The sequence below is a fragment of the Syngnathus leptorhynchus genome, chromosome 3 (genome assembly GCF_054491065.1).
Source record: "Syngnathus leptorhynchus isolate UIUO chromosome 3, UIUO_Slep, whole genome shotgun sequence".
In the NCBI taxonomy this organism is placed as follows: Eukaryota; Metazoa; Chordata; class Actinopteri; order Syngnathiformes; family Syngnathidae; genus Syngnathus; species Syngnathus leptorhynchus.
The window spans coordinates 7,496,705-7,510,677 of record NC_141197.1 but is presented as its reverse complement, the minus strand read 5'-3'; the positions used below and the strand labels follow the sequence as shown (position 1 = coordinate 7,510,677).

Below are 13,973 nucleotides of genomic sequence, written 5' to 3'. Positions count from 1 at the left end.
CTGACAGGGTACTTCCTAAAACATTGTGTATACAACAACACTTTGAGATACTCATAATGCAAGTTTGCATGAAAATTTTACTCCATAGTTTAGTTCACGACTAATGCACCACATCTGCCGAGCATTACTCACCAGCCATAACAATGAGCAGAAAATTAAATAAATGTGTTGCACTGTACGTATGCATGCAGGAAAGACAAGATAAGTCCCTCTGTGCTCCTTCCACTTTGTTTTTGACATGTCTGATTTATTTGAAAAAGGTGTATGGGGCAAAGAGGTTGAATAAGAACACACTCCACCTTAAGCTCAGCTTCCTTGCCATCTTTCCACACTCAAAGACACCTACGATTATATCTCTCCAAATAAACGTTACGGGAAGAAGCTGAGAATTTGTGTAGGTGGCCAACCAGCCATCTGACAGATTGAGCCATCAGTTTACAATTGAGCAAAACAGATGGAATTGCAGATGCCTTGGTACAATAACGGAGACTCTAAAAATCGTTACGTCTGGCTGCAAATATGTGGTTAAGCAGCTGTAGATGCAGCAACATTAGACTCGGAAACAGCGGTGAGATTAATCGTAAAGATCGCTACAAATCTTTTGGTGCCACTTGTAACCGGGAGACACTGCACAGGAAAGCACACCCTGAAAATGTAGATTCAGGCAGGACATAAAGGATATACTGTACTGGCTTTTACGGCTTTTTCCGCTTGAAACCGGCCAGGTTTCTTCCTGTCATGGTTCACCGAGTACAAAATAACAGCTGACCAACGAGGTATTGCAGAGTGACAACAGAACACTTGTCAGCACTTCTCTCAGAAGCACAGTGTGATTTTGTACTGGACCTTAAAAATGTGTTTCGAACGATATTAAATGAAACCAAACCATGAGTGAAAAACTTGACTGAAGCACTTAGAAAGCAGTTGATTATTTGTTCTGGCTTACCAATTTCCTCTGTGGCAGAAATGGCTGTTCTCGAGGTGATGTTGAAGCAAACAATGGCTGACATGCAGGTCACGTCTTTGCCACCCCTCTGACAGTCTTTCACAAAGATGTTGATCTTACTGGGTTCAAACCTGACAGTAGTATAAATGCGGACAACGCTCTTTGACCTGTGAACACATGCAGAAAGTATCTTCGTCAAGACCCAACGGTTCCAGAATATTTGACCTTTAAATAATAAATAAATAAACAACCATTAACACTTACATTCACACCTAAGGATATTTTTGAGTCTTCAACTAACCTGCCATGAATGTGTTTTGGAATAAGGGAAGAAAACAGAGCCTTGGAGCACCCACAGGCACAGAGAGAATTTTTCATTCACACCGGAAGGCCAGAGCCCATATTTGAACCCGCAAACAAACTCTCGACTGTAAGGCAGATGTGCTTATAAATTTGGAATCCATCTGTACTATACAAAACCAATGCTGGCATCAACTAGAGTTCAGAATCAATATTTGTCCACTTTGATGAAAAAATTAATGAAATAGTACATCACACAATAAAGATGTGACTTTTGTGACTGGGGGCTATATAAAATCATTGACTTGCTATTGATAATATACTTTGTGATAGATCAGCCGGCAGTACTGATTCTGAAGGTATTGGATGGATCGATAAATCAAATAAAATGAAATTGGTCCTCTTACACAACTGGAAGCAATGGAGCCAAAAGAAACAAAACAAATATACATTTGTGAACCAATTAATGGGATTTTGGTGCTTTTTATCGTATTTAGGCCAACAAAGAATGGCTTGATGCACCTGACGATCAACTATTGATGTATTGTCATCCATGAATTCGAATTTTGTGTGGACAACAAAATGCAAAATTGAAACTACTACTACTACTACTACTACTGTCATTAGTGTTTTGGCATTAGAGGGGAGAGGTGTTGTCTCCATTTAGTCTGTCATGCATAAATACATTGATAACAAGATGTTTTTTCTCTCCAAAAACTACAGTTTTTAGCTACCACATAACTTAATTACAAAAGATAACTGTAAAAAGTGGGGGAGGATGGATGGATGGATGGATGGATGGATGGATGGATGGATGGATGGATGGATGGATGATGGGTGGATGATGGATGGATGATGGGTGGATGATGGGTGAATGATGGGTGGATGATGGGTGGATGATGGGTGGATGATGGGTGGATGATGGGTAGATGGGCAGACGGATGGTGGATGGACGGCCAGACAAGATATGTAAATTACAAATAACTCTTCATCAAGAACTTTTCAGTTGATGCTTTTCATTTACTATTCAAGCTGATGGAGCAAGAAGGGGAAATGCTCAGGACTTTATGGATCTTGTGGGAGAACGGCCTGAACACTTATGAAACATTGGACAATTATTGCATTTACCATTGCAACAATGTTTCTTTGTGAAGGCAAAAGAAGAAGAATCAGGATTACAAATAAGTGGCATCAAGACTGAAACCATTCTGAAAACAACGTTGGAACAGTTTGTTGTCTGCTAGATGATGTCATATTAACTGGTGAGAGCATAGCTATGCCAATTTATATCTTTATTTTAAACTAACCAGAGGAGAATAGCTGCACCAAGTGATCCCACTGCCAGGTCCACTAAACCATCGTTGTTCATGTCCATCATTCCATGGATACTCCGGCCGAAGTACTGCAGGCCAGGTGCCAAGTCAGCTGCTGCAATCCTCTACAAAACACAAAGAACAACAGATATATACAAAACCGGGTCTTATGTAGTGTTTTTCACACACATTGTCAAAATTGTTGTTAGTCTTCCTCATAATTGGCAAACATAAAGATAGATGTTTACAAGGGGATTGACTGAAAATGCATAAATCATGCATTATTTTGGAATTGCTGTCAAACAAAAAAATATTTAAAACAAACAACAACAAAAAAATGGTGGTAGCCTTGACTCATTCTTCAAACTTTCATTGCACAAGCTTTTGAAGGACTCACAGCAATCAAAATAATTTCTGTAACTCTCAATGAGATTTATGCCCGTGCCATCAGGAATTTGGCCCCTCCTTATGGAAAACACTGCTCCAGTTGTCTCAAATTTGATGTGTGCCTCCAGGAGTTTTTCAGCTCCTTCCACAAATTTTTATTTTCCTTTAGATTACAATTTATAGAGCAAGTAAATAGCGAAAAGTAATTAGGCATTGGAAATTGTATCCTGTTGAGATTTAGGAGATACTGTGCTGGATGCAGCACAGGAGCTACAGAAGATCAACAAGACACATCAGAGTTTCTTTCTTTGTTCATTTTTTCCCCTCGATAAACATAAAACTGATGGAAGTTTGCAGAGCGCTCGAGTTTTATTTCATTTGTCGAAAGAACTTCCCAGGGGCGTTTGTGGCTTGTCAGTATGCATCTTGGTATTTGTAATTTCAGTAAGCATTGTGGCTTTTTTTAGACAGAACCACTGTATCAATTCTTTTTTTCAAATAATACTTCTATTGTCACAAACCCATTTGGAATGGCAATCTGTGCTGGAGTTCATTTGATTATAGTTTTTTTTTCTTTGCGACTTTTGGTTGATTCCATGTGCTCATGCTTTACGTGAACTTCTCTTAAACCCCTCACATGATATATTTACTCGCCTGTTGCCTTTTATCGAGAGACCTTCTTTCTGTCACACATCTCAGTGAGTAGCTTGACAGTGTCACTGAGAATCACACCCCATAACTGTTTGGTCAAACCGTTTTCTTAATGCCAGGCTGTTCATTAGTTTTCTGGCAAATCAGGTATTTTGATTAAATTGTTCTAAATCTCCATCGAGAAATACCCTACAAAACAGTTTGTCAAGGCTAGGCATCTGAAGGAGATTTAAAAGACAAACAGTCTGTCACAAGCATTAAGTATCTGTACATTTAAGCTTATGGCATGTGCTGCCACAGTAAACAACAAACATCTAAATTGATAAGCAGCCACATACTCTTTCCAGAAGAGAAGAAAAGTAAAAACATCCTTCAATTATTTACTTTTCATTGATATAAAAAAATACAAAGAAAGAGAGAGAGAGAGAGAGAGAGAGAGAGAGAGAGAGAGAGAGAGAGAGAGAGAGAGAGAGAGAGAGAGAGAGAGAGAGAGAGAGAGAGAGAGAGAGAGATGACTGAACAATTGCTTGCAATTTTCCAGTCTGCACGAGAGATCTTCTTTTGAATGGTCACCAAACTCTTCTATGATTGTGATTTTACATTTCTTGGAAAAATCTTTTTTATGAAGTACCACACATAAATAATATCATTTAAACAGGCCAACTTAAATAGCTGTAAGGTAAAATATTTGTATGAACACTGGGCATGGACATCAATGTTCTAGTAATATTGTATTTTCTCATTTTATATTTTTCTGGCACGGCACGGGAGTGAATGTGGCTTGCACGTCTGCCTCACAGTCAAAGATTTTGGATTAGAATCTCGCCTTGGCTGTTTCTGTGACCAGTTATGTTCCCCTCAAAGCTTACATCGGATTGCTACGGGTGTTTATTAGCAGCATATTTTGGATTTTTCATATACTTCACAAATTGATACCATTGGCAGTCCCCATATTGTGTTTTACAAATTATCATCTTGAATGGTTTAACAATGCAATGTTTGCAGTTAAAAAAAACAAGCCGTTTTTTTCCCCTCTTCATTTTCTTGTGTTTCAAGTGATAGTTTTGGAAGTGACTCCAGCAACATGATATAAGTAGAATAGAGTTCACATGACAACATACCTGTTTGTATTTGCGCAGTATTCTGTTCTGCTGACTGAAGAAAACATAGATTGCTCCTTTGTGCTCGTCTTCTAACGGGGCCCCGACCACCAGGTCATTGAAACCATCTCCATTTAAATCAGGTACGGGTGCAAGGGACGAGCCAAAGCGAGCATTCTGGCCACCGTTATGGATCTCCAATGCACCTTCAAAAACGAAACGATTCTGAAAGATTTGAAAAATGAAAGACATATGTGTTAGCTTTTTGTGGACTTTTATGTTAAAGGAGAATGACGAATAAATACAAGAACGAGAGGCTCCGGGCTCTCGATGAGAAATAATGCTGAAATGAGCTTAAAATAGATCTTACCCGCACATCAGTGGGCGATGAAGCAATTTGAGTTTGTATGTTTAGGGCTTGTGAGAGTCTCACATTTCAACGACACATACGTTGGACTTTATAAGCACATGTGCTGATTTGTAGGACTACAGTCTCAAATCTAGTTCTCCATCATTAAAACATACATTGATGATGGTATTCAGATTGTTAATAATTTTTAGGTCAATTATGAAGGAAAAGTACCAAGTGACTTTTCACATCGGCGAGCCAGATTAACAAACCAAATAATAAAAGTAATGTTGGTCAATTTCTGGAATTTATGATTAATCCATTAGTTCTGTCTGTTTGATCTTGAATTTGATGGTTTCTAACATCTGTGAACAAGTGAGGATTAGTACTAAACAAAGGAATTTTATCTCAGGAAAAAAATAATTTTAAGATAGTGATGGTATGAACCTAGAGTATACTTAATCATCGACCATTTTGTTTTTTGTTCATCAGCAAAAACATCTCGTAAAACATCAAAACAGAACAACAGGAAATTAGACACATGGGAAAAGTCACATTCCACTTTGAGAAGCACTTATGTCAGCGTCTGGGGTTAACAAGTCAAAGTTGACTTGATGAATTACAGCTACTGATCACGACAGGGATGTGGAATTACGTGTAGGCACTGAAGAACTTGAAATGATAAAATGCCTGAAAAGACAATAATATCTGTCTCGATTGCTCTTCACCTCAACTTGCTCAACTTTTCCGTGACAAGGTGAGCCAACTGATCTTACCATTGGCAGAATCCAAGTATTTATTCTTAGCTTTTTAGTGACCACATCATGATGGAATGTAGGAAGCAGAAGAGTTAAAGAGTCACAAAAGGACTTTTGTAAAATCTAGATCAAATTTGCTGACGAAACAAAGTGGCCGTTAAATCCTTGGAGGATAAAAACGCTCCGGAATGACTCCAAGTAAAAGGTCAGATGGAAAAAATCCAAGTTTATGGAAGTAATTAACGGACTGGAAAATGTTTCAAAGAAAGCATTCTGACTGAATGGAGGAAAACGCAACTCAACCAGTAGTCATGCATGTCATTGCTCTACTTGGCTTTTCAGTTCATAATAAAATTTAGAGCAGACGAAACATGAGATGACCATTTTTTTTTTCCCTAGTTGCATAAATGCGAATGGAGTTGATTTATGAGGGCAGGTTTTGCGTTTCAGCTACCTGATGAGTATCCAGAGTGAGCGTGAAAGGTAAATTCAGAGCTGGTCAAGACATTGGTTTGGTCCAGGATAGTGGAAATCTGTTTAAAGTGTAAATGTTTAGACACTGAACAGAATGTTTTTTTGAGCAGTTACCATATATCTCGGGTCAAGGTTTGGAATGGTTGCCAATTTCTCCCAAATGATGACTTTAACCTCACAGGGACACTGTCACACGTCAGTCCTACTACATGGATGTTTTTTTTTTTTTCAACATTACTCCGAGCATGTTGATCTGATCTAAATTGATCTGATTGGCAATATCATTCATCATCATCATCCCAACTAAAACAGTTTGGGATTCCAACTGGACGTCCACGTAGATTTCACTTTTCACATGCAGTCTATTCAGCTACATGTGGTTGGTTCATACCATAAAGTGCCCGCTTCCATTTATTTTTCCAATGAGCAAGACAGACCTGGAACTGGAATTTCCTTCAATTACAGAAAGTTCTCGCCTGCAATGATTATTCTATAACAGGGAGAGAATACTTTCCTGTTGAGTTCATTACAGAACATCTATTAAAGTCGCTACAAAGGCCTTGCAAAGTCTTTCCTTTTTGATCTCCGCATTTGATCTGGTCAAAGTCATGGGGCAAATGTGTGCCTGAAGTTAACTGCAGAGCTGGAATGCAACAATCTGTTTCTTTGTGCATTGGTGGGACAACTTTGCTGAGGTGTGTTGTGAACTTTCCGGGGATGTCTGGAGTTCGAACAGGTGATGACCTAATTTACTAAAACAGTTTTCCTGGCCTCAATTCGGCTCATGCCAGTACAGCATATGCGTATGTACGTATATGGTCTGCCTCTGTGTCGTTCTTGAAGGTTGAAGAGTTTCCACCTACCAGCTCTGTCACTCTGTAGATATATACTTTTCCCTTCTCCATGCCACCACTGAAGAACATAGGTGCCGCCACCAAAAGGTTATCAGTGACACCGTCTCCATCAATATCCACTGGTGCAATCTCACTGCCGTAATAGGAGCCAATCTGAAAACACACCACATGAAAATAACATTTCAACCTCTAGATCAATCTATTTATGATGAGCATTATCTTCAAATTTCAAACTAATACTCTACTACTACTTTGCTGGCTGAAGTTGGCGCTATGTCCTCAATATTCCAAGCAAATGTGGGTTTATGTTTTACGAATTTAACTGTTATGACATATTTGTCAGTGTTCTGACTGTGGGAACATTACTGGATCAGTCATGGAACATTGTCTATCTGGCTTTTGATTAGTAACATCTGCCCCTAAAAAATAAATAGTCATTTAAAAAAAATCTGAAAAGAGGAGAAATTTACCAGGTTCCGTTCAAATTTATATGCTGTTTGTAATTTGTTGCTGCTGCCAAGATAAAATGTAAACTGCTACTGGCGCGCGGCTACAGGCCAGTTTCTAGTGGTGAGTGTAGTGGTCAAGAAGACATTGCCACTTTCTCTTTAAAAAAGTCATTGAGACGAATATTGTTGTACTGGCCATTTCATACGTTTTTATTGTCCCAAGGACCTTTACCACAATCCAATATACAGTTAAAATCAGATTGGAGAGTATTAAGTATTTTAAGCATCCGCCCATTCTCTGAATCGTGCCGCAGCCCTTCACAGCTGATTTCAGGCAGTAAGCGGGGGACACCCTGACCGGTTGCCGGACAATCGCAGGGCACACATAGACACACAACCATCCACACTTGCATTCACGCCTAAGGGCAATTTAAAGAGCTCAAGTGGCCTACCATGCATGTTTTTGGAATGTGGGAGGAAACAGGAGTACTCTGAGGAAACCAACGCACGCAATGGGAGAACATGCAAACTCCACACAGGAAGGCCGGAATTGAACCTCCACACTGTGAGGTGGACGTCACTTATTTTAGGCATAATATTTTGAAAATATCAGTCTGGTTGTCTTATTATCTGATCTGGTTGGATATGATCCAATCTTTGAAGGAATTTACATATACACTGCACACCATCACTAGAACAAGCTCCTGCTGGATGGATGGAAATAATTTACACTGATATATTTTTCATACTGTAACAAATTATCATTCTTCAGTTGTTTTATACATTCTACCGACTATACAAAGGAACATACTACAGTAGCCCTTTTGGTTTTCAGAGTCACTTGGACATTTCCCCAGAAGGAAACATGAGTTGGCTCATTTCCTCAATAATTTAACTGGCTTCACATTACTCAACCTGTCAACAAATGCATGTTTTATGCGGTCGTGTTTTTATTAACACATTTGAATTAAACCAAAATATACAAAGTGAAGTCAAATATAAACATATCAACAGTCTTTACTGGTAAGTGTAACAGTGCAGTGTATTTATTTATTTCACTCACAAAAATGTTTTAATTTAAATGTATATGTTTGGGTGCTTTACTCCAAAGACACAGAAGCACATGTGTCAAAGTGACAGTAGCATTACCCAGAGTTTAACTTTTGAAGCAATTTCTATAGAATAGAACAATTAAAATTATTCATATTTATGTCAAAACAAAAGTAATTTATGTAAGCACCTGCTGGCCTTTGAGGGAATGGAGGATGGTGAGGTTACCAGGGGTCTTCAAAGTGAAAATGATCACTTTGCCAGTATGGTTAAAGCGTGGTGCTCCAGCAACGAGTAGACGCCCACTTTTGGCTGATACCACTGATGTCACTGTATATCCTAGTCAGAAAAAAAAAAGACTATTAGTTTTGAAAGTTCAATGGAGCCCATATTTTCACTGAGTAAATCTGCAAATGAAGAGACATTCTTGAAGCAAATTTGTCATTTGAATAAAGTTCATACATAAAGTTTATCCATTGATATAAGTAAGGTTTGAGGGTATATTAAAACAGATGTTTGCCAGAATCTCAGTACAGCAATGTGCAGAGCTGAAACTCAACGAATTCTCCGCTTTTTCCAGTATTTTATTCCGCTTGATCAACATGTACTTTTCCACCACCGTAATACTCCTTGTCTAGAATTTTACTTCCACCTCATATTACGACTCAAGCTACTTTAGCTGGCGGCCTGCTGGATAAGCTTAGTCAAACAAACCACTGATGGTAAAAACACAGGTTTTGTGGTGGAGGAGATAGATGGTGCTGGGGAGGATGGAAAAGACTGAGAGGTGGGGCACTGGGGTCCGTAATGAAGACAAAAAAAAGGGGGGGAGGTCCTGATTTAGTGTATCTTTTCAGACTCAAACCAAATTGACCTCTATGAAAAGTGGCAAAAATCTATTGTAATTTTATGTTGAAATTTGAGACGTATGTAAATGATACAGACAAAAGATTACCGACTCGACCTGAATACAAAGTCCACAGATTGTAATCAAATTACTTAAATAAAATAAGCTAAAATAAGATAAGATGAGATAAGATGTTCTTTTATTTGTCTCACATGGGGAAAGTCAAGGAACTGAATTCATGTCAACGGCAGAGCTACTTTATCAACAAAAATATTTTGTATGTTAATAAATTTGGCGGGAAACTCACCTAAGTAGGCACCATGGTTTTTGAGCTCTTCTGGAAACTCCTGCATGTAGGAAGCTTTTGGAGGGACCACCTTCCCTTGCCGTGTCTCTTTTAATACTGCCCCGTTCCAATCATAAGCCCCGACAGCTCCCACCAGAGTTCCATCCTAGTGATGGGAGACATTTGACATCATTGTCAAAACAGACTTCAAAAGGTTGACAGATTCACTGCACTGTGTGGGTTTATTTTATGTCTAATGTGGAAAGACAAAGATAGCAATAGATTCCAAACTATTTATTGTTGTATCAATTTGTCTGATTTTGATCGGGTCAAATTAGGCTAATTAAATAGGGATTTGTGTTCCGTCTATAATATACCCTGATGAATGGCACATCTTGGCACATTGCTTTATTCTCTCTTGACTTTTAGTAGAAAACTTTCAATTATTTTTTATTTTGATTATTCTGCCAGGGTATACCATGAAAAAGAAATCCCATGGAATCCATACACAGCGATTTTCTGCAACTATGCCCCTGTGGAGAGCTGATGTTTGCCGAATATAAGAAAACAAAACTTTATTTACGCTCAGTTTAAGCATGCTAAACAAACAACAGCTGGATAAACAATAAAATGCTGATGTATAAAATGCCTGCTAGTATATGACATAAGCAGCTTGCAGTCTCAAGAAAAACATCTGGGCCTTCAGGACATTCTTCCTCGTTTAAATCCCAACATTCCTTCCAAGAAGTTCTCCTCCTTTCAACCCTCAGGTTGACTGCTGCAGAGCATCTACGGAATCTGGCCTTGTGGAGAGAATTTCCGACCTTTTCGCCCATCTGCAAAGTCTCTGCTATTTTCAGCATAAGTGGGATAAATGGATTTGCCTCTTGACAAATCCCACTGCGAGGGGAAATTTAAAAGCCGACGCATTAACCCATTGAGTTAGCATAGAGTTTCATCAAGCAAGGGTACTGTATAGTGTCCAAGACGTGAAACAAGCCTCCCCTCTCGATTTTTGCTGTGTCACCCAGAAAGAGATTGCAAAGCAAAAAGCCAGACTGCAGCTAACCCGACTGTTTCAAGTCCACATAACGTGTCTCCCTGAAGAGAAGCGGTGTTTTATTTCCCATCCCTGCATGACTGAAGTGGAAAGAAAAAAATCTGTATATACTGCCAAGGCCCCCTAAATCAAGATCACCTAGACCTATGGGTTCCTCTGGCACCTCTGAGGGGGAGTGAAAAGTGATAAATGGTGGGCTATGAGGAGGCGTTATAATGCCATAAAAATTGAGACAATGTGTTGCTCCATATGATGACAGACGGTATGAGACGACGTGATGGCATAAGTGCGACTCACCTCAACATTGTGAGCGGAGAATCCAGCTTGAGACATCTGGAGACCAAACGCTGTTCCATTTTTACTGGTTCCTATGTAAACAAATAAGTCTTGAAGGCCTTGGGAACACACACATTTTATCTGGCATACCATACAGATGGAGAGCGATGATATTGGAGTTGCATTTTTAATGTCGCATTTTGAATATTTAACATGTAAAATAGATAGTCTGACTAAATGGCAATTGAGAATTACGTATAGCCATAATTAAGAAGACGAGACTAATGTGAGATTATCACCTACTGACGCATAAAGTGTTGACCTGTAAAAACTTCAAATACCTACATGAACTGGCAACAAAAAAAAAGCCCCACATAATTTAAAGGTACATAATGCGGTATTGTAGATAAGAACAATACACACCTACATAAATAATGCTTTTTTGTTTCTGAAACTGAATTACCTTTGTTCTCCAGTGTGATGAAGAGAAATTTGGTTACTATTTTAGCTGTGAATTAACTTATTGCAATGACGCGCACCCCAACAACTTTTTTGGATAGCCACACTTCTAACGGTATCGCTGGCCTGACTATGACCGTGTCTTCCTCTCGGAACAAACCCAGTTGCTTCCACGCATTTTTTATTCTTGAAGAAATAATGTTTGGAATGAATGAAAGGATTATCAATCTAACCTTCTAAACTGAAGATGCGTTCACCAAGTGCATCCACAATGTCCTTCAGTGCCGACTCATCCGTCACATTGAAAAAGTGTTTGTCATCTGGGTCACTGGCAATGTATTTGATCTCATTGAGGAATGCCTCAGGGTTAATCCCTCTCCGGTTGTAGTAACCGAGAACCTGTGAAGATGCAAGCCATGTTCAGCAAAGGGCATATGGTTTTGTAATAAGTTTGATCTTACCAATTCCATTTCGTTTTTGGTCATTAATCACAGACGTGAGTATGTTATTAGCAAGAAGTAGAGGCCCAAACCACAGTATAATGTGGTCTGGACAACATCATTTACACCTTTAATTGTACATCCATTCAGTGGAGTTCTGGGCTGATTGTTTTTGGCTCCACTGTTAACATAAGATTCCTACATAACCTGATGAGGTCACTACTGTTAACATGCCATTACTGCTTTAAAGCTGCTCTTGAAGGTCTGTGGCCACCAGAAACGAAACCTCATAAAAGAGGAGCCCAAACCCCAGTGAGTAATAGGTCTAGCAGACTCACAGCAATGGCGTAACGGGTGATGCCATCTTTTTCACTCTCCTCAATGGCTGGCTGGAGGTCAGCACTATCATGAGACTCTCCATCAGTTATCACTATCATCACTTTCTTGGCCCCACGTCGACCTCCTTGTTTGAAAGCTTCAGATCTGTTAGCGCAACATGCATCATATTTTAACCAAAGGACATTCTAAAAATTAACTCTAGATCCGTTGGCAGGTACCGTGCAATGTTGATGCCGAGCGCCGTGTTAGTCTCCTCTCCGCCCCGCTGGTCAATATTGCGTGCTCTCTTTACCACTTCCTCGACAGATTTAAAATCATTGAGTTTGAACTCGTGCACAACTTTTTCACCATACTGAACAACTCCAACCTGGTAAAATAGACACGATAACAAACCACAATGAGTACGGCTCCAGTTAAACAATATGTTGCGGGGATTAAAAAAAAAAAAAAAAGAACACCTGAATTTGACCTGGTCCGATATAGAACTTCTGAAGAACGTTGATGAGAAAAGCCTGCACTTCAGTCCAAGGGTAGATGGAGTTGGAGCCATCCAGAACAATAACTATGTCCATATAGGTCTCACATCCTAAAAAAACATGACAAATGGTAAAAATGCTGTCTCGGCATACATGCAAATAAATTTGGGTCAAGGTTTGTAGTCTTAAAGGCTTACTCTGAAAGGCCGGTGCAATCGTTCGGGAGAACTTGAAGCTGGCATTGACTCTGGAGCAGATACCAGTGCTGTAGTAAGAGCTGCCACACTCATATGACCAAAGTGGACCACAGGCCTGAAAAATCAAAGAATAGTATTAAAGTCGTATTGTAAACTGTAGTTCTTTTGTTTTTGTAGAGTATTAGTGTTCCTGCCAAATATTTAGAATGCAGAAAAACCCAGCATTCACTATGTAGTTCTTTTTTAATCTGGAAGGAATGCGTATCCATTCTTATAATCAACCTCAAATGATTCGATGGTGATGATGGAACTGCAATCTTAAACAAAACTGAGACACTTTTGGACTTTTGCAACTTAACCACTGGTCTCTTATTAATGAATTCTGACGCAATTGTTTCAACAATAAAATCTGATAGGAATTCCTAATCCATTATTTATGATGTATGTCCGGAGCAGGGTTGTGGTGAGCTGGATCCTGGGCCAGATGAGGCAGGAGCTTGACAAAGTAAATCTGAGCTCAAGTGTCAGTGTGTAAGAGTGCAGTTTTGTGCAAACAAACAAAACAAAAAAAGCATCATTCAGGCCTCATACATAAAGATCAACACCCTCAGTAAATAGGCATTTTCTGTGAAGAAAGACAATTTCACTAATACTATCCTTTTTCCTTATCCTCAATCTGACAAGCAATTCAATGTGTAGTTAGATGGTCTCACCACAAAACTGTTGTCTTTGGGATTGGTCATAAGCGTCATTCCCAACCTCATCTTGTCCTTCCGCTCAGATACATTGGTCAGAGATATCCTTCCTTGATGCAAAACAAGAAATGATCTCAAAGGCTCATTTACGAACCAAACAGATTTACAGTACATACACAGAGTATTTCCTGGTCACACGCAGATTTACAGGCAAAAACTGCATATGTCAAAAGTTACAAGGCCAACAGAAACTTTTTGTTAATTGGC

The 13,973-nt window shown here is 39.2% G+C and overlaps 1 protein-coding gene across 2 annotated transcripts in view; it reads right to left on the bottom strand.

The window, feature by feature from the left end:
- itga11a (integrin, alpha 11a) overlaps positions 1–13,973 on the bottom strand; it is a 35,916-nt gene that overhangs the window by 10,534 nt on the left and 11,409 nt on the right. For both annotated transcript variants that reach the window (XM_085907276.1, XM_085907277.1), the window contains exons 4-16: positions 13,725–13,816; positions 13,012–13,126; positions 12,797–12,924; positions 12,557–12,705; positions 12,338–12,482; positions 11,793–11,958; positions 11,122–11,192; positions 9,786–9,930; positions 8,822–8,970; positions 7,142–7,285; positions 4,719–4,922; positions 2,554–2,684; positions 947–1,113 (exon numbers count right to left, since the gene is read on the bottom strand). In XM_085907276.1, coding sequence (XP_085763402.1) covers positions 947–1,113; positions 2,554–2,684; positions 4,719–4,922; positions 7,142–7,285; positions 8,822–8,970; positions 9,786–9,930; positions 11,122–11,192; positions 11,793–11,958; positions 12,338–12,482; positions 12,557–12,705; positions 12,797–12,924; positions 13,012–13,126; positions 13,725–13,816 — 1,806 coding nt within the window. The remainder of the gene's footprint in view (positions 1–946; positions 1,114–2,553; positions 2,685–4,718; positions 4,923–7,141; positions 7,286–8,821; positions 8,971–9,785; positions 9,931–11,121; positions 11,193–11,792; positions 11,959–12,337; positions 12,483–12,556; positions 12,706–12,796; positions 12,925–13,011; positions 13,127–13,724; positions 13,817–13,973) is intronic.